At 42.9% G+C, this 25602-nt stretch overlaps 2 protein-coding genes across 3 annotated transcripts in view; one reads left to right on the top strand and one right to left on the bottom strand.

The window, feature by feature from the left end:
- The window catches only part of ZW10 (zw10 kinetochore protein), a 51017-nt gene extending 37595 nt beyond the window's left edge, over window positions 1-13422 (bottom strand). The window contains exons 1-2 of one of the 2 annotated variants that reach the window (XM_036747518.1): window positions 13208-13422; window positions 7805-7939 (exon numbers count right to left, since the gene is read on the bottom strand). In XM_036747518.1, the coding sequence (XP_036603413.1) occupies window positions 7805-7939; window positions 13208-13312 (240 nt within the window). In that variant the 5' untranslated portion in view covers window positions 13313-13422. The remainder of the gene's footprint in view (window positions 1-7804; window positions 7940-13207) is intronic. The other variant, XM_036747519.1, reaches the window with a different exon arrangement.
- Window positions 13423-22694: 9272 nt separating this feature from the next.
- Window positions 22695-23384, top strand: CLDN25 (claudin 25). The gene has a single exon (XM_036744814.1). It carries the CDS (start codon window positions 22695-22697, stop codon window positions 23382-23384), a length of 690 nt encoding a protein of 229 aa, XP_036600709.1.
- The last annotated feature ends 2218 nt before the right edge of the window (window positions 23385-25602 follow it).

The following is a 25602-nucleotide window of genomic DNA, read 5'->3' as shown; positions in this document are numbered from 1 at the left end:
CCCCTAGGGTAGACCAGGTTCTGGAGCTAACACCTCCCCTCAGCCAGCCCCATGACTCCCCACACAGGAAGCCGTCTGCCTCCCGGCATGCTCCCCGGGCCTCCTGCCCCGGAAGAGCAAGCCACAGTGTCCAGAGGCTCAATGAGGCAAGCTGAGCCATTCAAAGAAAACAAAAGCCATTATGGCTACATTCCACCCCTTGTTATAGGATACATAATCTAATCAGCCATGTATCCTAGAACATACATTGTGATTCAATTACAAAGGAAACTAAAACATATCATTCATTATAAAGCAAAACATATCATTTGGTGACATTCCTAAACATTGGTTTAACGATTCAAATGCGATCCACCCCCAGATCCCAGCAAAATAATCTCTTCAATCAATCATCCCCAAAATAATTATTAATAATTCAAATGTCCACCCCTAAATCCTTGTATCCATTACATAGGATCAATAATATCATAACAATAAAACAACACAACAAGGATAACACAAAATAAGTAAACAGAACACTATCATCATTTCCACCCCCCTTGAACGATTGGGGCTCAAAATCTTGGGGTGAGGGGTGAAGGTCTCATTTTCCATAGCTTCTTCATGCTGAAATTGGATGTAGAGATGGCCCTGCCCCCAAGAAGTCCCATTCCAGAGGTCATTTCTTTAACAAGCTGGCAGGAATTCCAAGAATGCTACATGCTTAGGCAGTCACCGGAAAGTGCAGGGTGCTTAAGCCTGAAGGAAACAAAACTAGCAACAAGGTTAGCCAAAACAAAGGACAAAAAGAATGGACAAGTATGGACTATAATTCTTCAAATAAAATCATCTCAAGTTTAGTTGAGATTTCAGTTATACAAAGATCCAACATCAGAGCCAAACTCAGGTGGGAAATGTTTCTTTTCAAAAGGAACATAATGAGGAAGCCAAGAGGATCCCACCCTAGATATAGACTAAGATTGTCCTCCCAGCCTTTCCCCAAATGTACAAGTTTTCATCCGTTAATCACACAAGGTCACCTTCAGTCTGAGTGGCTTGTAGGCTTGCAGGAGCAGTTCTTATTTCCCTATTTCTCGTGTTATCAAGTCCTCTATACATTCTGTATAATTCATTGGTTGGAATTCCGTCTATCATTTCAAAACCTACTCCTGCTCTCAATAAAGCAGTAAACATTTCTTTCCTTGTTACTCTCCTTTGGCGCCAAGTTTGCTGGTTATTCACTCTTCTCTCTCGAGGAGATCTATCCCTTCCCCAGTCACCTAAGTCATATAACTGTAAAATCTTATTTATCACTGTTGTAAGACGGCTCCCTACTTCTCCAAGCAATAAATTCAAAATTAGTTGTTTATAAGCAGGGGGAGCTGTCCTAATTATTAAATTCCTATGAGACAGTCCCATTGGATCATTGTAATATTTGTCTGCAGTTCCTATCATAATGGCAGTCTTCATTACCTCCTCCTTTAGTCTCATGATACAATCTCTAAGTGAATACCAGGGTCTGTGCTCAGTGGGCCACATAGAATCAGTATCATATCTCTTATTGCATCCCACAGCGGCTAATGCCAACAGAGTAGTCTTGCTATCACCATCTCCTTGCTGATGATGTTCCCTAAAAGCTTGTTGAACTAGAGGATCATGGCTGATACCTATGAATCTCATGCAGTCTGTCCCATCTACTGATATTCCACCGGCCCCTTGATCACTGAGTCTTACCATCCAAGATATCAATGGTTCTCCTATTCTTTGGCTGAATCTACTCAAAATATCTGTGACCTCTTGCGGTGAGAAATCTTCCTGAATTTCCCTTGTAACTGAATCTTCACCTCGGGTTTCTGTCTTCCTCCTTTGTATGGGTCGAGCCCTTGTCTGATCATTTAACCATCTCCTATTCTCTGTGTGAGGCACATCCTGAACCCCAGTAGTGTTTTGTGCCTCAGCCGGCTCTTTCTGGGCTGGGTTGAAATGCACTCTGGGCTTTTTTGGTCTCCTGTTGCTCTTAGCCACATTAATAGAAAAGTTCTCATTTGAGTCAGTTTGGTCTCCTGCTATCTGAGATTCCTCTTCTTCCTGTGGGGTAGGAGTGCCCCTATGTCTTTCACTTAATCTCAATCTTTCGTATACTAGCCGGTAGGCTGATAACACTATCCAGCTTTGCCTAGATAGTGATGCCCCTGACTGAATCCCAACTTCTCGTAAACACTTTTCCAAATCCCTAGGATCTCCTCTCCGTAGCCTTGGTTCCCAGTTTTCACAGGGTCCAGCTTTTTTAGCCAATTCTTTTGCTAGGGAGGAATAAAATGGATCCTCCCATCCTGGGATATTTATCTCTTCCTCTGGAATTGTTCTGCTTCTAAATAGAGATCTTATACCTAGCGATCCTGTTCGTGACGCCAAATGTATCAGGAGGGCAGAGTTTATAATCTCAAAGAGGATCATAAACATGTCTGAAAGGTTCGGAATCGCCGGATAGAAGAAACTCTCAAAGTAGAAGGCAGAAGAATCAAAACATTTATTTAGGCTCCACAGTAACCAACCCATGAACCAGAAGCCCCATTTTGATATGTTGGTCATAATCTTCCAGGCCCAATAGGTACGCCTTGAAAGAGTAACCAGGAGGCTACAGAGAAACATGATTGCGTAAAGCAAAATCATGTTTCCCCCTTGATGGTAATAAGATTACCCACTGGACTGAAGTCTTTGTTCAGCTTCCTCCCGTAGATCAGCTCTGCTGCTGGCAGCTCCTGCCTCAGCTGTGTCTGTTTCTGAAACTGAAGCTGCAACTGAAACTGACGATGTAACGGTCGTAACTGCCTCTGGCTCCAACCGGAAAAGGAAGAGAGAGAGAGAATCTTCAAGCTGTCCTCTCCCCTCTTATAGGGTTTCTGACATCATCAAGCTCCGCCCAAATGACCAGGGCCGATTGGTTCCTGAGTTGGCTCCTCCCCCTAGGGTAGACCAGGTTCTGGAGCTAACACCTCCCCTCAGCCAGCCCCATGACTCCCCACACAGGAAGCCGTCTGCCTCCCGGCATGCTCCCCGGGCCTCCTGCCCCGGAAGAGCAAGCCACAGTGTCCAGAGGCTCAATGAGGCAAGCTGAGCCATTCAAAGAAAACAAAAGCCATTATGGCTACAAGTCTGAGGACAGATTTGAGCTCAGGAAGAGGAGGCTTCCTGACTACAGGCCCAGGACTCTATCCACCGCACCACCTAGCTGCCCAGAAGACCTGAAGGGAAGCTAAAGAAAAGGATTCATGATGAAGGGAAAAGAAAATAGGATTCAAGGAGGAGGAATAGAAGGAAAGTTGGAGGAGCCTAAAATAAGCTAGTGTAAGACAAGGGAAAGGATGTTAGGTGTGGCTGTCCAGGTGGCAAGGTTAGAATGGAAGACCTTCACAAGGAATTTGTCACAGATACTTCAGCAGAGCTACTAGCTAGAACAACAAAGGGCCAAAAACTTTACTTATGGAGAACAGGGATGGATAACCAGGAGAATATCTGAGCAATTTTTGAATAGCGTGTACAGTGTTTGGACGTCTACCACAATCGAATGACTAATCAAAACTCAATACAGCTGGGTCTCCTTCCTAGGGGAACAAGGCAAAGGGTCTCAAGGAACACCTATCATCTACTCTTTTGGGTTTTCACGGAGAATGACTTTTTTAAATGAAATGAAGACATCAATATCAAAATGAAAAAAAGGTATCTGGGGAACAGCTAGGTGGCACAGTGAGTAGAGCACTGGCCCTGGGGTCAGGAGGACTTGAGTTCAAATCTGGCCTCAGACCTTTGACATACTTACTAGCTGTGTGACCTTGGGCAAGTCACTTAATCCCAATTGCCTTGCCTTCCCCCTTCCAAAAAAAAGGTATCTGAAGAGGCTAGGCAGGGTTCTGACCTGGGTCACGAGGATGGAGGGGGGAAAATGGCACACAGAAAAGAAAAAGGAGCACTGAACTCTTGCAGCTAAGTAATAGCTATGAGGCTGTTCCTGAAGAGGAGGGCCCTGGACTCTCTGAGGAGAAAGCAGCTCTTTGTCTTCTGAGGAATAATAATATGGATCCATAGGTGAGGTCAAGTGAGACATAATCCAGAAAGGGTCAGAAGAAAAACAAATGAGTTGTGGTGGTTGGAGTCTTCTGGCTGAGAGATATGAAAGCAGCTATTTGTCAAGATGTTACAAGAAAAGGGCCTCTTCTCTTCTCAGGGCATACATCGAAGATGTGACAAAGGAACCCCACCCTCAAGGCCTGTCAAACTTGATGACAACTAGCTACTTCTTGTAATTCACTACTAGAGCAAAAATGATGCTATATCATAAGGAATCTGGAAAGCATCGCTAAAGATTATTAAGTCTGGGGCAAGAAACTAAAGACCTTAGGGGCACGGGTGATGCTTTGTATCATTACTGACAACTGAAGGCAAAAGCCGCAAACGAGCAAAGCACTGTCCTGTAGGAATAGTGTCAGGAGTGTAAAAGTGCAGAAGGAAGGAAGGCTGTCAAAGAATGGTGAAGGTCAAAAAGAGCATAGGGAAAGGACACAGGGGAAAGGGGAGGATCAAGAGAGGGCCAGGACTACAGCTTAGAGTGGAGAGATCACCCAATGATCATGGATAAGAGTGAAGGCAATGCCACCCAACTCTTTGCTTCTGTTTTCTCTTCCAAGGAGAATGTTGGGATTGGAAATTATAGTTAAACTTTAATGTTCTGAAAGGGAATAGAAAACCCTGCTCTCCCCTGACCTCAGCACTATCCCTCTGCACAGGCTCTCTGAGGCCAGGTCTGAGTTTCTCTCCTTTCTTTCACCTGTGAATTCCGAGCTTCCCCTCAAGAATCAACTCAGGTACCACTTCCTAGACGAAGCGTCATTCAATCTCCTAATTGTTAGTGCTCTCTCTCTCTCCCTCCCTCCTCAGATCATCTGGCACTTGGTTATGTTTTTGTACTCTGTCTCTCACTTTAGCATATAAGCTCCTTTAAGACAGGGACTATTTTTCCTTCTATCTCTGTATCCCCAGAGCCAGGCTCAGCACCTGGCACAAAGAGATACTTAATAAATGTTTAATAAAGTGCCTAGCTGCTCTTAATGAGTTCAAGTCTCCGGTCCCAGAAAAACCACCTTCTGGGGTACTAAAAAAAACTGGCAAATGTGATTCTGAAAAATGATGAAGAACAGAAGCAGTTCAAATAATGGAAGAAAGACTAATGTCTCGATTTTGAAAGAGTAGAGAACAGAAACTGCAAACTAGAGGCAAATAAACTTGATCTTGGTTTCTGATTAAAAATATAGTAAATAATACTATTAAAAGTATCATTAGTGAACCAAAAAAAATTAAGTACTTATCATAAGGAGGCAGCACAGCTCCATCAAGTAGGTCATGCCAGACTAACCTCATTTCCCTTTTAGAAATTGTGACTCAACTGGTTAATTAAGGGAACACAGAAACCACTGTTTACCTAAATTTCAGTAAGCATTTGACAAAGTGTCTCATGCTATTCCCGCTGACCAAAAAGGGAGCTGTCAGCCAGACAACAGTATAGTTAAGCAGATTTGGAACTCATTGACTGTGCCCTGTAGGTCTTCAGTTTCCTGCCCCAGACTTCATAAGGACCTAACTGAACTGACTTTCAAAGGACCCAAACTTGTATCACTAGTCAACCTGGAAAGGGGTCTCTAGACGAGTATCCCAGGGATTTGTGATTGGCCTTGTCCAGTGCCATTTAACACATCAATTCTTTGGATGAAGACATAAGTAGATATGTTTATCAAATTTGCACATAACATTAAATTGGGAGGCATAACACACATGTTGGATGGGAGAATCAGAATCCCACAAGATCTGGAGAGGTTAGGACACCAAACCACGTCTAACGAAATGAAACGTAAAAGAATGAATGTCAAATCTTACCCTTGGGTTCCAAAAAATATAAACTCCACAAGTACAAAATCCCCATGGCTACACGGCAGTTTGTCTGCAAAAGACTTGGAGTTTTCACAGATTCTAAGCTCAGTGTGCACCAATAATATGCTATGGCAGCCCAAACAGCTAATAAGATCTTAGGCTACGTTAAAAGAGGAACGGTGTCCAGGACTAGAGATGTGACAGTCCTGCTGTATTCTGCCCTGGTCAGATGACCTGTACAAGACATTGTTTGAAAGACTAACGAGGATCCAGAAGGAGGCAACCAGGATGGCCAAGGACCCAAAGATCATACCATGAGCACTAGTTGGAAGGAAATGGGGTTGGTGAAGACAAGTTTTAGTGGAGAACAAGACAGCTGCCTTAAAGTCTTGGATAGGATTACACTTGTTTTGCTTACCCCGATAGGGCAGAAACAGGAATAAAAGACAAAGATGTGAAGGGAAAACTTGCTAATTCTCAGAACTATCCAAAGTAAAATGGACTGCCTGGGAATGCAGGGGGCACCTTCTCTCAAGGGGACTTTAAGCAAATGTGGCCCACTCAATGGATACACTGCTCTTCAACACTGTATGAGTTTGTCTGAGGTCGTCCTTCCTGTGAAGAGAGCTGTGCTTCTGTAAGTCTGTACTGACCGCAGAACAATTATCAACACCTGAGAGATTCTTTAGCTTCTTGTTCTTTGCGTATTTCTTCTTGAGGCCAAAGATAATTCATGTAAACGTGTTTTGAAAAGTAAAAGCACAAAATATTATTTATTCCACTTTCAAACTTGTTTTGAGAATGCATCAGGAGAAGCGCTTATATCCTTAAATTAAGGAAGAAGCACTTAAGCACCTACTATGTGCCAGGCACTGTGCTAAGGCTTTACAATTATTATCTAATGCGATCCTCACAACAACCCTGGGAGGTAGGTGCTATTACTATGCCCATTTTACAGTTCAGGAAACTGAGGCAGACCAAGGGGACTTGCCTAGGGTCACACAGCACAGAGGTGCCTGAGGCTGATCTGAACTTGTCTTCCTGACTACAGTAAGGGTCTGGATCCAGTACTTTATCCACTGCCACTGCATCACCCAGGGGCTCCACGAGAAAGAAATAAAACTAGGCTTTTCTTTGGCCCAAGGAAGCGATTTTTTTTTCCTGCACACCACTTAAGGATTTTTAGCAGGATACCCTGAAGGAGAAAGAAGAAGCAACAGGTACCAGGCAGGCCAGATGACCTCCTTAATAGTCATCAACCCTCTAACCCTGAGCCTTGGGAATAGCAATGCTTCCAGCCGGTTCCATCAACCATCACCTTGGAAAGCAGCCCCTTGCAGAGATGCTGCCTGACCACTGCTCCTGCATGTACTGCAGCCCCAGCTACTGAAGACCCAGAAAAGAAAGGTCTTGCCACCAAAGTCCTTGGTCCCATCAAACGGCTCAACATCAGAAAGTGATATGATTTTATCAGTGGAAATGGTAATTAAAGAGGAGGTATTACCATCTACTGCTGTGCCCCAAGGACCATAGGACTTTTCCATCAGACTGGCAGCTAAAACTTTCCATATGTGTTGCCTCCATTAGAATGTGAGCTCCCTGAGAACAGGGACTGTCCGGCTTTTCTTTTTATGTCTCCACAGCACACAGTAAACACTTAACAAATGCTTTCTTTCATTCATTTATTTATTTTTCATTTTGGACAAGGATTTCACAGAACAGTAAGAGAAATTTAGGGTTGGAAGGGATCACTTGTTGCAAATGTTTCATATTACAGATGAAGAAACTGATGCAGAGAGTGGCCAAACCTTGGTGAATTACATTGCTCCAATAAACCTTAAGTGAGAATAATTTGCCTTCCTCAAATAACCAAGTGTCAGGCTGGCACACTTACTGTCCTTACCTCACTCTCCACCCTGGATTTCAGCACATCAATGTCACCACACAGCTCATCCACCTGGGTTACCAGGTCCTGGGCACTCTGCATGCTAGGCAAGAATTCATTGTACTTCTTGTTGATCATGCTGCAGACCTCGCCCTGCAATTCAAAATGAGGAGATCACTGTGGAGTACTGTGGGTTTAGGATTTCTATAAGAAATATCTTGTACCAAGGTCTCTCTTATCCTGGAGACTTCCAGACAAACAATTATACATTTCTTTTACAGGCCAAGGTCTTGACTCTTCCAAATTTAAAGTTTCCAGGATAAACGAACAGGACAGATGGAATCGCTGACCTTCATTACTGCCCAAAAGGGTCCCTGACCCCTAATGTTGCCTAGAAGTTATCTAAACATTTGGAGAAGGAGCAAAACAGAGAACCAGATTCAAACGGCCTCATTTTGAATTAAGCAGAGATTAAAATCAAATTTCAACACAATGCATGTATGTGTTCATGTAAAAGGGAATACACAAATAATTTTCTTAGGTTTGCCACTTGGAAAGTGTTTGCCTTACAACCCCATGAAACAAACAGCAAGTACTGTCATTCCCATTTTACAGATTAAGAAGCTGAAGCTCAGAAGAGTAAAAGGTATACCTCACTTGAACAGAAAAGACCAGACAAATGGGGTGGTAGAGCAGAAGTTCCCAGAGAGTTCAATTCACCATTCCCAGTGATCTATGTCCCAGCATACTGAGAAAACTTATAGATGAAACTGCTAGGCTGTTACCAAGGATTTTTAAAAAACTGTGGGAGGAAAAGAGGAGACACCAGACTGGGTAAGAGCAAATGTCTCAACTTAAAAATAAAAAAAAGAAAGTAGAATCCACACACCATATGCTAGTGGGTATAACTGCAGTTCCAGACAAAATTCTGGAATGCATCACTAAAGGAATGGCTTCTGAGCATGTAGAAAACGACATGATGCATCGAGATGCATTTATCAAGAACATGTCAGACCTGACTAACCTCGTTTCCTTTTCTGACAAGGTTACTGGACTGACGAATGAAAGGAATGCAGTATACCAAGTACATTCAGGTTTTCACAAGGCATTTGACAAGATTTCTCTACATACTTCTGTATGAGATGGAAAGATATGGGCTGGGAGATAGGAAATAGTTAGGTGGAGTTAGAGCTGTTTGAAAAACTAGACCCAGAGTGCCGATTGATGGAACAAAGCCAACTTGAGGATGAAAGGTCACAGGGCTCTGTCTCTTAAGTCTATTCTGTTCAATACTGTTTATCAACAACTTGGACAAAAGGATAGATGTCATACTTATTAACTACCCAAATGATGATAGGCTGGGAGAATAACTAATATGCTGATGATAGACTTGAGATCCAAAAAGATCTCAAAAAGCTAGAACTGGGACACATCTAATGAAATGACATGCAAAAAGGAAATATGTAAAGGATTATACTCGTTCAAAAATCAACTGCATAAGTAAGAGAGATAAGCTAAACAGTTTTTTTTAAGTTTTCTTTTTGAAAAGATGGTATTTTATAGTACACCTAAGAAAAATATTCTGAAATGCATAAAGCTTTATTTATAAAACATAATCAAACATACAAGAGGAAGTACAGAGTTATGAGGCTTTTTTCTTTTCTAATTTTAATTTATGGAATAAATTATATTATTATCTATTAAATATATAATATATCATATTATATATTATATTAAATATATAATATATCATATTAAATATTATATTAAATATATATTAAATCCATAACGTAGTACAATAAAAAGTCTGATTATAGATGCAACTGCATACCCACTACACACAACTTGCTATTCCTTTCACATAACAACAAAATTATCATGCAAATTTCCTTTTTTTTTTCCCTCTCCTCCCCACCCTACAGATGACTACCATTAGACAAAAACTGGCATATATGTAAAATTATTTGATACATACTTCTATTTATCAGTTCTTTCTCAGGATGCAGATAGCATCTTTCTTCATGTTTATTTGAGTATTTATAATAGACAAAATGATTTATTTGCTCAAAGTCATTCTTAAAACAATATTGCTATTACTGTATTCAATGTTCTCTTGGTTCTGCTCATTTTGCTCTGCATTATTTTGTACGTGTCGTTCCATGTTTTTCTAAAATCACTGAGCTCATCACTTCTTATAGCACAATAGTGAGGCTTTTTAAAAAATAAATTGTGCATGCTTTCATCTAACTTAAAATATTACTCCAAGAAATACACAGAAAAAAAAGATAGTTTATATAGCCTGTTCAATGAAGATTACAAAAGCCCTGGGACAATTGTTGGTCAGTTGTAATACTCATTCAAAAATGCCATGTTTACATATGCCTGATCAACGAAAAAACCTTTTAAGGTGGTGGTGTAAGTGATGGTAAAGCTCTGTCACATCCAGTTAACTTCATACCACAAAGACACATATTTCTGTTATATTATGGTATTAATGTTTGTCAACAGTAGTATGAGTTCTGTTGCTCCATAAAAGTTTTACAAAAGCATGAAGTTGTTTGGAGGCATATTTTATGTCTATACAAGGAAAAATTTCCTAATAACTAAAGCTATAATAAATTCAAGTTGCCCCAAAATGGAAGGGGCAGTCACAGGTCCACTCGAGGTCACCAAAAGGTAGTAAAATTCGTAAAGCGCTTTACCCAGTGCCTGGCACACAGGAGGAGCTGTAGAAATACTTAGCCATTTCCCCTTCTTCAAATGGAACCTGGATAATTACTCCCGGGTGACATTCTAGAGAGGAATTCCTAGTCTACTGCAGGTTGAACTAAATGACTTCTGAGTCCCTCTCCAATTCCAAGGGTCTTCCTGCCTCTAATTTCAGTTTTCTTCAGTTCTAACAAATACTTATTTAGTACCTAACATGAGTAAAGTACTATGCCAGGCAACAGGGATAAAAAGACAGAAACACAGACCATTCCCCTAAATAACTTAAATTTTAATCAAGGAGAAATAATACATATGCAAACATATACGATACAATGAAAACTAAGGGTAAGCAGGAAAGATGGGAGTGAGCAGGAAAAGTTTCACAACAGATAGGATCCAGAATACAAGAATTCAAAATGAACTGAGTCTGAAGGTAAATGCTGAAGGCAACAAAAAGGGCTTTTTAAACTATGTCGAAGGCAAGAGGAAAATCAAAGAGAGGACTGAAAGTCTGTTCAACGAATGGGATGATGACAACAGAGAGAACTATTCAACTCTTGCTTTTTACAATTTGTTTTCTTGATCAAGAATAACCTTCCAAGTGGGACACATAGGAAAAAAATATGTAAACAAGGAGTTAAACCCCAAGATAAACAAAAAGGTAGTAATAAAGCATTTCGGCTTGTCCTGGATTCTGAGTCAAAAGCCCCCAGGTAAACCATACTCTAGGGTACATAGAGTATACCAAAAAAAAAAAAATGATAGATGTGATTGCTGAGCCTGTCAGCAATTTTTTTTAATATCAAGGTAAACAGGAGAGGTACCGGAGGACTGAAGATAAAAATGTCCCAGTTTTTTTCAAGTGGAAGAGAGGGTAGAATCTTCAAAATATAGGTTGGTGAGCTTGACTTCAAATCCTGACAAAACTCTTGAATATGTCATTAAAGGGGTGACTCGTGAGCATTTACAATGGGAAACAGTAATAATAAAGAAGTGGCACGGTTTCATTGAGTACAAGTCATGCTAAACTGACCTCGTTTCCTTTTCTGGCAGGGTTACTAACCCGGGAGGTAGATAACAGGCATGGGCACAGCAAGTGACAACATCTCACGTCCTAACCTTACAGACAAGATGTTCAGAACCGGTGAAATAACTGCAACCTGGGCAGAGTTTTCTAGTAGAACTTCATAGAGGTCTGTCCAGTTTGATGCTTTTATGAATGACTCGGAAGAAGGCATGGGTGGCACGTGTAAAATCTGCGATGACACCAAGCCGGGAGGGATAACTAACAGAGAGTCAGAATCTAAAAAAAATCTCCAGCGAGCTGGAATGAGAGGCCAGATCTAATAAAATTAAAGTTAAGAGAGGGCCGGTGTGTCAGTGAAGAAGACATGGCATCGAATCCCGCCTCTGGCACATACTGGTGTGTGACCCTGGACCTGTCACTTAGCTTCTTGGTGCTTCTGGCAGCTCTCCAAGAGGAGGAGTGGCTGAAAGTGATCTATTACACCAATGAAATCACAGGGCCGGTAAAGTGGAGATAAGGCAAAATTCTACACTTCGACTTAAAAAACTAGCTTCGCTCCTAGAGGATGAGAGAGGCAAGGCTAGACACAAGAGAAACACCTGGGGATTTAAGCGGCCATCGGACTCAGTATGAGTCAACGCTGCAGCGCGACAACCCCCAAAAGTTAACACAAATGTAGGCTGTATCTTGGGGGGCGGGGGGAAGGGGCGCTGCCCAGAATGACGAAGATGACACTCCTGTTACACAGCGCCCTGCTAGAAAAGGTTCAGAGGAAGGAAACTAGAACCACGGGGGCACTGGACGGAAAGGCCACGCCGTACAAAGACTCGCCGAAAGAATGGGGAATGTTTAGCCTTAAAAAAAGGAGAAAAGGGAGGGCGGCGGTGCAGATGGCTGTCTCCACACGTCTGGAGGGCTGTCCTGTGAAGGGGGATGAGTCGATCATGACCGGCTCCAGAAGGCTAGGCGAGAAGACGCGAGAAGGCGCAGGGGAGCACGTTCTATCTGACCATAAGGAAAACTTTATTTTTAGAACCTCCTAACAACCGGTCAATAGATATTTATTTACAGTGCCTACGAGGGCGGCTAGATGGTGCGGCGGAGGGAGTGCCAGGCTTCCTGGAGTCGGGAAGACTCATCCTCCTGGGTTCCAGTGTGCCCTCGGACACTTCCTAAATGTGTGACCCTGGGCGAGTCGCTGCACCCTGTTTGCCTCAGTTTCCTCATCTGTAAAATGGGCTGAAGAAGGAAATGACAACCCGCTCCAGTGTCTCTGCCCAGAAACCTCCAGATGGAGTCACGAAGAGTCTGAAAAGACTGACCACTACAACACAGGCCAGGCACTGCCCGAAGCGCTGGGGGTACTAAAAGGCCAAAGAAGTCCCTGCCCTCAAAGGGTTTAAAACTTAATGTGGAAGACACCATGTAAACAAATGTAGACGCAGCGACCTGTATACAGGATACACACAGTAAGTGCTTAATAAATGCTTATTAGCTTGACTTCACATTCGCTAAGTTCCTGCTTCCAGCCTCATTTTTTTAATACTCCCCCGCCTAATCCCCACTTCCCCCCACCACCACCTGGTCTGGTCAGTCCCCACCACCCCCAGCCCCGTCTGGCCAGTCTCCCCCTCCCCGGCCCCCGGCACTGTCAGTCCTCACCCCCGCCCACGCCCGGTCCTCACCTTGATCTCCTCCACCCTCCTGGTCAAGCGACCGATCCGGGTGCCCAGATCTTCCTTCTCCAGTCGCCCCGAGTGCGCCAACACTTCGGTCACAAACGAAGACATGGTCTCAACTCAGGACGGCAGACCCCAAACCCCCGGCAAAGCCACAGCTACCGCCACCGCCTCCCGCGCCAGCGCAACAGCCCGGGTCCCGCCGCTCGGCCGCCACGCACGGCCTGCTGGGAAAGCGAGTTTCCCCCGCCCGAAGCGCGCTGAGCCCAGGTCCGGCGCTGCACTACAACTCCCGAGAAGCAACGCGCCACCGGGCTCTTTCTGGGCTTCACGGCGTCCTGTTGCAGTCAAATAGCAGAGGGACGCGTTGCGTTTACTTTTTCTCCTGTCAATTCCTTTTCAATCTATGGACGGGTTCCCGTCCTTTTTCTTAGTACAAAAAAAATGCATTGTGATTTAGCTAATACAAAACCCAAATTCAATTGTTTTCAAAAACCCTAAGCACACCGCCTGCCTTGGAAGAGGCATATACCTCCTCAATGTTCAAATATTCATTATTTCACAAAATCAGAGAGTTGAAAAGTACTTCGAAAGTTGTCTAGTACACTAAACCCATAAACAATTATCTCTTTGACTGTCGGCAGCATCCTACTCAGTGGCCATCCTGCCGCTTCCTTAAAAGTTCCAGGGATGGGAAAATCATTACCTGTTGAAGGTCCATCTCACTTTTTTTACGTTTTACTCCCTTTCATGAGTTCTGTTGTTGTTCAGTCGTGTCTGATCCTTGGTGACACCATTTGGGAGTTTTCTTAGCAAAGACACTGGAGTGGTTTGCCATTTCCTTTTCCATCTCATTTTACAGATGAGGAAACTGAGGCAAACAGGGTTAAGTGACTTGCCCAGGGTCACACAGCTAGTAAGTGTCTGAGGCCGCATTTGAACTCAGAAAGAGAAGTCTTCTTCAATTCAGACACAGCACTCTTAGCTGCCCCATGAGCTCTAATTGGACAGAGGCCTTTTTGCCTTTCATCCCAACTCCACGCCCATTCCTTGGCTGTGACTCATGGTCTGGAATGCTCTCCCTCCTCACCTCCACCTCCGGGCTTCCTTGGCTTCCTTTAAGTGTCAGCTCAAATCCATCTGCAAGGAGGCTTTTCTATCCCCACTCCCACCTCCAGTGCCGTTCTTCCGGGATTATGTCCCATTTCACTGTATTTCTCCTCTATTTCATTGTTATCTCCCCCATATGGGGTCTTGGAGAGCATGGACTATTTTTGTCTTTGTATGCCCTTGCATGAGAAGCACTCAGCACAGTGTATATAGTATAGATACTTGGTAAATGAGTGTTGTCTGGACCTAGGCAAGTCTACTACTGCCATGAATGACTTAGATAATACAGGTGTGAGGGGAATGGGGAGTATTTATTCCACAATCTTCCAAAATATCCCATCTTGGGAATACTCTAAGGGGCTATTTGAGTGCTTTATGTCTCACTATCAGCCCATCGATTCTTCTGAGTCCCTTGTGTCTTACGCATTTTCTGTAGTAGACAAAATAAGGCTAAATCCATGCCCAATTTTAGGATGATACCAACAACTGTAGAATGGGAATTCCTTTGGGCACAATGAGAAAAGAGAGTACAGTGAGGAAGAGACAGCTGGAATAGGGAAGGTATAGATGGGTGTGAGGGAATGGGGCATAGATACGGAAAGCAGCTTCTGCCTAGGCAGCCTACTACTGTTAACAATTTGTGATTTTTGTCATCCACGCCCTACCATAAATTCACCAAAGGGAGTCTGTCCAATGTGCTGGAGACCTTCCTCGTTCACTTGACATTGAGAGAATGCCAATAGACAACACAGGCAGACTGTCTGTTGGTTATCCTCCACCCTAATCAAGCATCCGGCCCATCCTTCTTAATCATGCACTTCTTTGATGGAGTCTACAGCACTGCTCATTCCTCATTTGCAACGTGCTGCAGGCTGTTCACACCCTCTCTGTATTCTCCATTAACTCCTGGATGATGCTCATCTTCAGATTTAAAGACTGTGACAGGGAGTCACACAACACCACAGGTAGAATACATCCTCCACAATCACGGCAAACATTTGGAGAGAATGTTGTTGTCCTTGTTCAGTTGTGTCCAACTCTCTGTGACCCTGTTTAGGGTTTTCTTGGCAAATACACTGGAGTGGTTTGCCATTTCCTTCTCCAGCTCATTTCACAGATGAGTTTGGAGAATATGCATCTCTTCCTTTTATGTGTTGTTTGATATTAATAATCAGGGGGTTGCCAAATGAAGTTATTTTGTTTCTACATCTTTTAAAGAATCTTGTGTGGTAATTGGTATATATGTGTAGGATACCATTTGTTGGAAGACAGCCTTTGAGAGCATTTTGCTTTTACCAAATAAAAAATTTTAAATGTCAACAAACAATAAGCATAGTGGGATATTGTATTCTCTGTACTTTTCAGTCGACACATAACTATAATGGTATAGTCTGAGTATAGTATGGGAAACATTGTTTAGAAAAGGCCTTGAGTTCATGTCAATGAGGATCAGATAAAAGGAATGAAGATGCTTAGCCTGTAGGAGAGAAGAAATAGGACAGATGGAAGAGGGAAGAGACTCATCTGGTTTGGTCCCAGAGGGAAACAATAGGGGCAACAGGTGGAATTTTTAGAGAGATGGAAGAAAGTAAGGAAAAAATTTCTAACAGAGCAATCCAAAAGTGCAACAGGCTGCCCTCAGAGAAAATTTGTTGCCCCTCATTAGAGGTCTTTAAGCAAAAGCTGGATGACCACTTGTCAGGTATGGTATAAAGCAGGGCAGCTAGGTAGTGCAGCAGTTAGAGTGAAGGCAGGAAGACCTAGTTCAAATCCAGCTTGTGATCCTGGGCAAGTCACTTAACCCCATTTGCCTCAGTTTCTTCATCTATAAAATGAGCTGGAGAAGAACACGGCAAACCACTCCAGTATCTCTGCCAAGAAAAACCCACGAAGAATCGGACAAGACTGAAAATGACTAAAATGTTATAGAGCAGATTTCTGTCCCAGTACGGGCTTAGCTTATATAGCCTGGGAGGTACCTTCCCATTCTGAGATTCTGCTCTTCAGCAATGGGTGGTTAATTGGTGGATTTATTGATCTGAAATGAGTAAGCTTCCTTAAGAAATCTCCAAAGTCTGTTTGGATGCATGTTCTTATAAAGCCAAGCCTAGCCCAAGATACTTTCCTCTCTTTTCTACCTCTGAAATTGAATTTGACCCTGCCATTGCTTGGTCCATCTTCATATAAAAATCATGGCACAGAGGGAAAAGGGCTGGACTTGGAAAGAAAGGACTAAATTTGAATATTGACGGTGTCACCTACTACCTGTATGACTTTAAACAAATCACTTCATCTCTCTGGGGATCATTTTATTCACCTGTAAAATGAGAGAGGTAGACTAGATTGCCACTTTAAGCTCTGAAATTATTATTATTATTATTATCATATAAATACATATTTTTATTTAAGGTTTGCTATGAACTCAAATAGGCTCTGATGTTTATAACGTAGCACCTCTGTGTGGCCAGGAGAGGGAGACAGAATTCTCTACCTGAAAAATGAATGATTTCTAGAAGCTGGTAATCACTCCAAGAAAACAGGAATTTACAAAAAAAGTTACCAGAATGTCCATACCTTTTAACCCAGCAATAGCATTATTAGGTCTATACCCCAAAGAGAGCAAAGAATTAGGGAAGAGACCTATATGTGTGAAAATATCTATGGCAGCTCTTTTGTGTAGTGGCAAAGAACTGAAAACTAAGGGGGTGCATATGAAGTAGAGAATGATTGAACAAATTATGGTATGTAAATAAAATAGAATGCTCTCTTTTGTAATGGAATACTATTGTGCTGTAAGAAATAACAAAGGAGTGAATTGTTTTGGCACAGGCCTGAATTCTTGTTGGCAGAGAGGCTGAGCCTAGTGGATTGCATGAGCTCCAGAGTTTTGAGCTGCAGCAGGGCTAAAGCTGATCTGGTTTGCCCAGACTGAGCCCAAAACTAATGTATAGAGGGAGCCGCCAGGAAGGCAAAGAGAGCATTCCAGGCTGCATACGGAGAAGCAAACCTGCACAGATCTGAAATGGAGCAGGTCAAAGATTTTCTGCCAATAGACAATGGGATTGGACCTATGAATGGCTGTTGCACTTCTATCTGTTGCATAAGATAAGGGAAGACCCAGTCTTCATGATGATGATAATGATGATGATGATGGTGACGATAATTGCTGTTGCTGTTGTTACTAATAATAATAATGAAAAGAAACAGCAAAAGAAACAATTTCAGGGAAACTTGCAGAGATTTATAAGAACTGATATAGGGTGGAATGAGCAGAGCCAGAACAATCTACACTGTAACAACACATGACTTTGAAAAACTGATCACTGCAATGACCCCAGAGGGGTGAAGTATGTTGTACCCCTCCTAGAAGAGAGGTGATGGACTCAGGGTGCAGAATGAGACATACATTTTAGGACACGACTCATGCGGGAATTTGTTTTGACTATGCATATTTGTTACAAGGGTTTTGTTTTTCTTTCTTTTTAATGGTGGGAGGGGATAGTGGGAGGGAGAGTAAAATAGATTTTTTGCTAATTGAAAAAAATTAAATTTCATTTTTAAAAAGGGGAGTCAATTGGCATCTAAGGTCCATTAGAATTCTAGATCTAATAGGATTTTCTTTTTCCAGAATGGTTGTCTTACATGCGAAACACTCTACCGTAGAATATCTTTAAAATACATACGTATGTAAAATCTGCCATCACAGAAGCCCAGAATCTTACCCAAACCACACCTGAACAAGAATTAGCTCTTCAATTATCCCAGACAAGTAGTAAATCTTCCAGACTACATTTGAAGACCCAGAGGGAGAAGAAATCTATTATTTATTGATGCAACTTGTTCCCTCTGTGGGTAGCTTTAAATGTTAGTTTTTTTCATATATTAGGCTGCAATCTGCTGCATTGCTCTCAGTTTTCCTACACACTCAAGCACAAAGCTAGTCCCTCCTTTACAACAGTCCTTCAAATGGTTGGTTGTTGGTTTCCTTTGCTCTGGAAGAGGACCAAAATGACATCACTATGTTGGGGTCAAGGTACAATGTGTCTGACTGTGGCTGATCAGACCAATAAGAGCTCAGAAGACTCTACCACAGGTCGGGCACAAATAATTCACGTGAGCATTTAGAGTGGAGATACCTCTAAATTTGTGCACCTCACGATTCCTTCACATTCTCAAGATAGTCATTAGGTCTCTTCTTGTCTCCTCCAGGCTAAACATTCCCAGTTCCTTCAGGTGAGCCTAGTTCCCTAACCATCCTGATTTCCCTGGTCTTGATCCTCTTCACTTGTGATGGTCCCTAAAATGTGGCACTATCAATACCTTAGACCTGGATATTACATCTTTTCTTAATGTAGCCTAATATCCATAACCTAGCTTAAAAACAAGTGCTTAATAAATGTTTATTGAGCTGAATTGTTGAATTTGGCTGTCATGTTACACTGATGATATACTGAGCTTCATGATATACATTCATCCTTCCTGGTCTTTTTCTCTAAAAAAAATACATGTTCATTTATGTATTTTGTTTTTTCAGATTCAGGTGACAGAAGTGAGACCTTCCTCAACCACAGCCTTCCATCTCTTGCTGCACAAGTCCCCTGAGGAGAGGTAACAAGGGACCCCACAGAATTCCAGCCCCAATATGACATCCTCTCGCTACACCAACCTGCCCTTGATCACCAGCGTTAGGTGAGAAGAGGAGCTAGAACATCCTCTGGCCTCAACCTCATGCCTTTCTTCTCCTGCTGGGTCTGTTCTCTGAGGGAAGGATGCTAGAGATCTGTACAAATGCAGGACAATTTCTGCCTCCTGATGATAGCCTGATCTCCCCCCAACTTTTTGGAGAGCCTCCAGGTCTAAGAGGAGCAACCTTCCCTTTGACCTCAGGCCTTCCATCCCCTGCTGCCCCTAAATCTTGAGGGAAGAAGAAGAGGAAAGTCGGTGGAGAATAGGACTTCTTTCTCCTGTTCTACAGGTTCAACTTCCATCTCCTGCCTGATCTCCTTCTTGCAAAAGAAAGAGGAGTAGCACCTTCCAGCACTTAATGATACGAACATTCTCAGACCTGGTCATATCCTGCACATTCCAGAAATTCAAATCTCTTGGGGGTCATCATCTAAACTGTACTTTCTGTCTCCTAGTACTCAACTCATTATTCCCATTCCCTAAAACCCTCCCATTCCAAAGTTCCAACAAAATGAAACAGCCACCCACCTCTTTCTTCCCCTGTGCCCTCTGGAATATCTGTTTCATAGGCAGTAAACTTCCCTTTACCCTAAATCTTTTCTTCTCCCACTCCTATCTTCTAGCAATCATCAAAACTTGGATGTCTCTTCCCTCCCCTTCTCTCCCCTCCCCCATGACACAGCCTCTCTGTCTTTCAGTACTGGCTAAACCTTCACCCATTTCCCTTGGCTCACTGGTCAAGGTGGGGGAGTTAGAAAAACTCTTTGCTACCTATTGCCACTTCCATGTTCTCCTTCTGTCTCCATCACTCAGTGATCACTCCTCCTTTGAGGTTCATGCTATTCCTATCAAAATCATGGTGGTTGTTGTCTACAGACCTCCAGACTCCCCTTCCTTCCTCAATGAGTTCAGTACATGGTTCACAATTTTTCTCTCCTCCCCAACTCCTGACCTCCTACTAGGGGACTTCAGTATTCATGGACTCTCCCTGAAACACCCTAACTACTCAACTCCTTAACCTATCCCTCTACCCTATCTCAGTTGCACACAAAGATGATTATACCCTTGAGTTTGCTAACACCTACGACAGCTCTCTCATGTTTAAGACTTCTGATATCCCCTTAATATATTGGCTTTCCACCATTCCCTCACCTCTCAGCAAGCCCTCACACAAGAGGTGTTAGTCCAGAATGCAAACTCTTCAGCCCAGCATGTAAAGCCCTCCATAATCTGGCTCTCACCTACCTCTCAAGCCTTATTTCATATTTCCCATATGATATATTGCAGAGTATTCACATGCTTCCCAATAGCAAGATCATTACTCCCATTCCTGCTCTCTCTACTGTAGTCAAACTAGCCTGCTAGCTGTTTCCCACATACAGCTTTACATCTTCCAACTCTGTGCTAAGTGACAAGTGATGATTGGTTCCCCATGTCTTGGATACATTTCCCCCTCACTTCCATTTCACAGAATCCCTAGTTTCCTTTGAAACACAGCTCATGTACCAGCTCTGAGGATCCTTTCCTGATCTTCCTAGGTTTGGTTGGTTCTGTCTCCCTCTTGCAATTACTTTGCATATACTTCTGTACAGGCTGAATACCCCCAGAATACTACTACTACTGCTACTACCACCACCACCACCACCCCCACTACTTCTACTTAACTCCAGCTCCAGTATTCTATCCACTGGGCTACCATATATATCAAATGTTAGTTTGTTGAAGCCATGGACTATTTCATCTTTGTCTTTGTATGTCCAATGCCTAGCACGGTAACCTTGCTTAATAAAAAATATTTGTTGAATTGATTTGAGTAACCTCCATTCACAAGTCTTCAGAGTTCTAGCATAAAACTCTGTACTACCTGTCCATGTCACAGTTTTCACGCCTTCTCTTCCAGGATTTTATGAAAACAATTGTTACTTTCAGTTACAAAAAACCATTTTTTCAGCATCCTTTTTCTAACTCTTCAGAGTTCTAAGATGCGTTAAAAATGAAAGGTTTTCATAGACTCTTAGAAGTGGAAGACACCTTAGGGACAGAGCTAGTTAGTACTAGGGCTTAGACTAGAACCCTAGTCTCTTAGCTCCTATCCCAAGATCCTCCCCACTATAGCATGCTATCTCATATCACATAAAGCACAATAACTGGAATCAGATAACTTGAATTTGTTGTTTAATCCTCACAGCTATTTACTATCGGTGTAATCCTGGGGTCATCATATGCCCTCTTTTGTGTCTCAGTTACCTCATTTGTAAATAAAAGGGTCAGACTGTCTTTTGAGTTTGTGTCCCCATGACTTAGCCCAGTGTCTGGAATATAGTAGGTGCTTAACAAATGCTTATTGATTGAGTGACCAGAGAACCTGTAAAATCCATCCTAGATCTAAATCCTTATGACATTAGCACTATTAATATGACTGAATTAAATTGATTCTCTTTTCTCTCTAATTCTTCCTTTTCCCTTCTTAAGATAATACATTTGCTTTTATCTTCAAGTACATCACAGAGTTTACAAGGGGAGAAATCTGAATATAGATCAGTGTATAAGCTAGAACACCTTACATGCTGTCTACAATCATGTCAGACAATTAGTCGACTAGCATTTATTAAACACCTACTATGTGCAAGGGGCTGTGCCAAGTTTTGGGGATATAAAGAAAAGCAAAAAAAAAAAAAAAAGAAAGAAAAAAAGTTCCTCCTCTCAAGGAGCTCACAGGAAAACAAAGACTTTAAAATACTAATTAATTCAGTGATCAACTGTGACCTCAGAGGACAGATGGTGAAATACATGTCCCCTCAGCAGGGAGATGGTGGATTATAGGTTCAGAATGAGGCACTTATTTTCAATTGGCAACGTGTTGATTTATCTTACTTGACTGTACTTTGATAAAAGGTAGGATTCCCTTTGGGCCTGGAGTAGAGGAGGCATTGAACATTGATCGTAATATTTTTTAAAAAGTATCAGTAAAATCAGCCCAGTCAAACTAACTGTTTTTCTGCATAAAATTCCAGACTTTTACCTATACTTACCTCAAAGATGGAGGATCCTTTTGCTGGGTCATTGATGGGAAGGTACAGGAGCCAGAGGAATTTGTCCTGCCTTGGTGACTGCTTCTTTGCCCAAGCAGCAGCAGCAAATAATGACAGAAATGGCGGCGGGGGTGGGGGGGAGGAGGGTGAGTGAGTGTGTGTGTGTGTGTGTGTGTGTGAGATAGAATGGGGCAGGAGGAGGTGAGTACTTCACTATCCCCAAGTAGATACTGCCCCAGCAACTGATGAGAGTTTAGGTGGGAAGAACTTAGCTGCTGGTGTATCCTAGATTTTTTAATGACTTGAGTTGGGAGGAGGAAGACTGTAAACTTTTAAAGGTTTAATGAATACCCAGTGCCATCTATCCCTTGTCATTTGGCTTTTTTCCTTTTTTGTGGGATTCCCTCCTCCCTGCCCCCCAACCTGTTCCCATAACTTTGGGCACGCCTATTAGTCCCAAAGCTGCCAGGCATATGCCACCTGCCTCTGCTGCTTTCTGGAAGACTAAGACCAGGCAGCTCACCAAGTGTTAATGAGCAACAGCTTCTTTCTGCTCTGCTCTGGCCCCTGGGGAGCCTTGCCCTGCTGGCCAGCCACAGAGAAATCCCAAAGACCAGTACCCTCTCCTCCCTCCTTCCCTCCCTCCCTCCCTGGGGTGAATGACCATGGCCTGGAATTTTAATGGAAAAATACAGCTGGGGGCACTGCTTCTCTCTCTCCTTGGATGGATCTGCTCCTGTGTCACCACGGCTGTCCCTCTGTGGAAGAATCTCAACTTGGAACTGAATGAAATGGAGAACTGGAGCATGGGGCTCTGGGAGGTCTGTGTGATCCAGGAGGAAGGGGCCATCGTATGCAAGACTTTTGAATCCTTCTTGGCTCTGCCCCAGGAGTTCCGAGCATCCAGGATCCTCATGTTGGCCTCCAACGGACTGGGCTTTCTGGGACTTCTTCTCTCCAGCCTTGGTTCTGATTGCTTCCAGCTCCAGGGGATCACCCGGGGACTGAAGCGGCGGCTACGATTTCTTGCAGGGGTGCTGGTGGAGGTGGCCGCAGCCTCAACTCTTTTCCCTGTTTCTTGGGTGGCCTATAGCACCGTCCAGGATTTCTGGGATGAACACATCCCTGACATTGTGCCTCGGTGGGAGTTTGGAGAAGCCCTCTTCCTGGGCTGGGTTGCTGGAGTTTTTCTAGCAGTTAGTGGACTGCTCTTGATCTGCTCAGCCTGGCTGGCAAAGGATGAACCGCCTTCACCTCCTAATGCCTGTCCACTAGCCCTTCCAACAGGGGCTCCAGCTGAGATGCCGGATAGGTTCTTCCACCGACCTCCAAGACACAGAGATCTGGTAATCTAGGGCTGAATCTTAATTAGGGTGAAACTGCTAGCATAAAGAATGCCAGGAGAATTAAAATGCTTTCTTATCCCTGCCTCACCATTAATCCTGATTGGTTCAACCTTGCTTCTGGTGGTGGTGGTGGTGGTGGTGTTCATGTGCTTCTCTCATTTACTAAGGATTAACTCTTTTGGGTTCTGTAGAAAGCAAAACCAAAGCAGACACTTCAGACTTCTGGAAGTGACATATTGGCCCTTCTCCCTAAAGCTGGAAATGAGGCAGCATGGTACAGGGGGAAGCATGCTGGGTTTGCAGTCAGATATCCTCAAAGACCTGAATCAGATCTCAGCTCAGCCCTTTTTTATTACTGGTGTGATTTTGGGTGACTCAGTTTGGGCCCTAGCTTTCCCACTTGAGATGTTGGTTAAATGAAGATGTTGGGCTAGAAGACTTTTAGGGTCCCTTCTAGTTTTAAATCTGTGATTCTTTTCTCTTGACCTGAAACACACACAATTTAAAGAAGTGACTAAAGCGACTTTGCCACTTCAACATTTAAGGAGAAAAATCTCACATGTCTGTTACATTCCGGTGCTACAGTGGGGCTTACAAAACCAGTGGAAACTGTCTTCAGTAGAACTGTGTGCAACCTTGCCAGTAAGGAGACCCAGGGATCTCCTAAATGATACAGGTGCTTTCCCAATGTGGCCTGTTCTAAGTGGGCAACAGGGGAACATAGGGGAAATGTCTCATGGAGGGGCCCATCTGCTTCTTAGAAACACAACTTGTTTGGTGATCATCTCTAAACTTGTGGGCTATAGCATTCTATTATATAATGTCTTTCACTAAATAAACAATCCCCTACATCTGTGATGAGACCCTTCATCCTAAAGGAAAGACAATCCTCTCTACAGGAGGTGGGGAATTCCAGCATCCTATCTATCTTCTGGGCTGTGGCAGGACATACGCCTACTACTAACTTCTCCACATCCTCAATGGGGTCTGCAAAGACAGCTGCATCCAGCCACAATGGGAACTATAGGAAGCAGATAAAATCTAAGTGCTCAGGGTCTGAAATCAACCTGTATTCAGCAACCACTCCTTAACAGATATCTGGGATTAGAAAAATACAGCGGGATGGATTACATATAGCCACAAACTAAGCACATAGAAGCAGCAGCAAAAAATGACCTTTGGAAAAACCTGGTGATTAGTGTTGCATCCTAAACAGGGTCTTTGTTGCCCCGTGGTTCACCTGTTCCTGCTGTGGGCCTTTCACTCCTCATCCTAATCTCATGTTTGCAGCATCACCAGCCCCATACACACCACCCCCACTCCCAGAAGCTGAGATTTGTTCTATCACAAACATGAGATCACAGTTTAATCTCAGCAAAGACAAGTGAATACCAAAGACTTGTTAAGCAAACATTCTGTTTTCCTTATGTTATGCATCACAGGAAACACAAGGGAGAGAAAACAGAGCCAGCATTTCCAAAACTGCATCCCTTCCCGAAAAAGGATGAGCTCCTCTACTCCAGGGTACTGCGTAACTTCAGAGAAAAGAGATTTAGGAGCTCAGATGCAGTTGATGCTGTTTCTAACCCATCTGCAATTGAAAAGACATAGAGAAGTGAGTGGGTCCTTGGACCTTTAAAATCAACTCTATCTTTGCTCTTGTGGATTTGGAGCAAAATACTTTGTGATTAAAGTTTGTTTTTTTTTGTGGTGAAGGGGCTACTGTCTTTTTGTATGTGTGAAAATTGGGGGAATAGGTCTGTGATAATAACATAAAGGGAAAGAAAAATAAACACATTTCAACTAAATGGATTTTTTTTGAGTAACTACTGTGCATCAGGCAGCATGCTAGGTGCTGTAAGAAAGTGATATTAACCATAAGGACTGAGGGAGTGCATCACAGAAACACAGAATCAAAGAATTACAGAAGCATCAGCAAGTGGTACAGTGAAAAGAGTGCTTGCCCTAGATCTTGGGTTCATAGCCCTGCTCGGGCAGGAATTACCTGTGTGAACTTGGACAAGTCATTTAACCTCTCTATGCCCTGAATTTTCCTTAATTGTAAAATGAGGGAGTTGGACTAGATGATTCTTTCATCTCTAATGCTATGATCCTGTGACTGCTACGATCCCTTCCAACTATATATTGGGAATCCATTATCCTACAGATGGGAACTTTGAAATTATCTTCTGATTAACAGGAAGGAAGGAAGGAAGGAAGGAAGGAA

The sequence above is a fragment of the Trichosurus vulpecula genome, chromosome 2 (assembly GCF_011100635.1).
Source record: "Trichosurus vulpecula isolate mTriVul1 chromosome 2, mTriVul1.pri, whole genome shotgun sequence".
Taxonomy (NCBI): Eukaryota; Metazoa; Chordata; class Mammalia; order Diprotodontia; family Phalangeridae; genus Trichosurus; species Trichosurus vulpecula.
This window is presented reverse-complemented; position numbering and strand designations above follow the sequence as displayed.

Bases quoted from the DNA above. Each gene is read 5' to 3' on its own strand.
- CLDN25 (XM_036744814.1), top strand. From the start codon at position 22,695: ATGGCCTGGAATTTTAATGGAAAAATACAGCTGGGGGCACTGCTTCTC.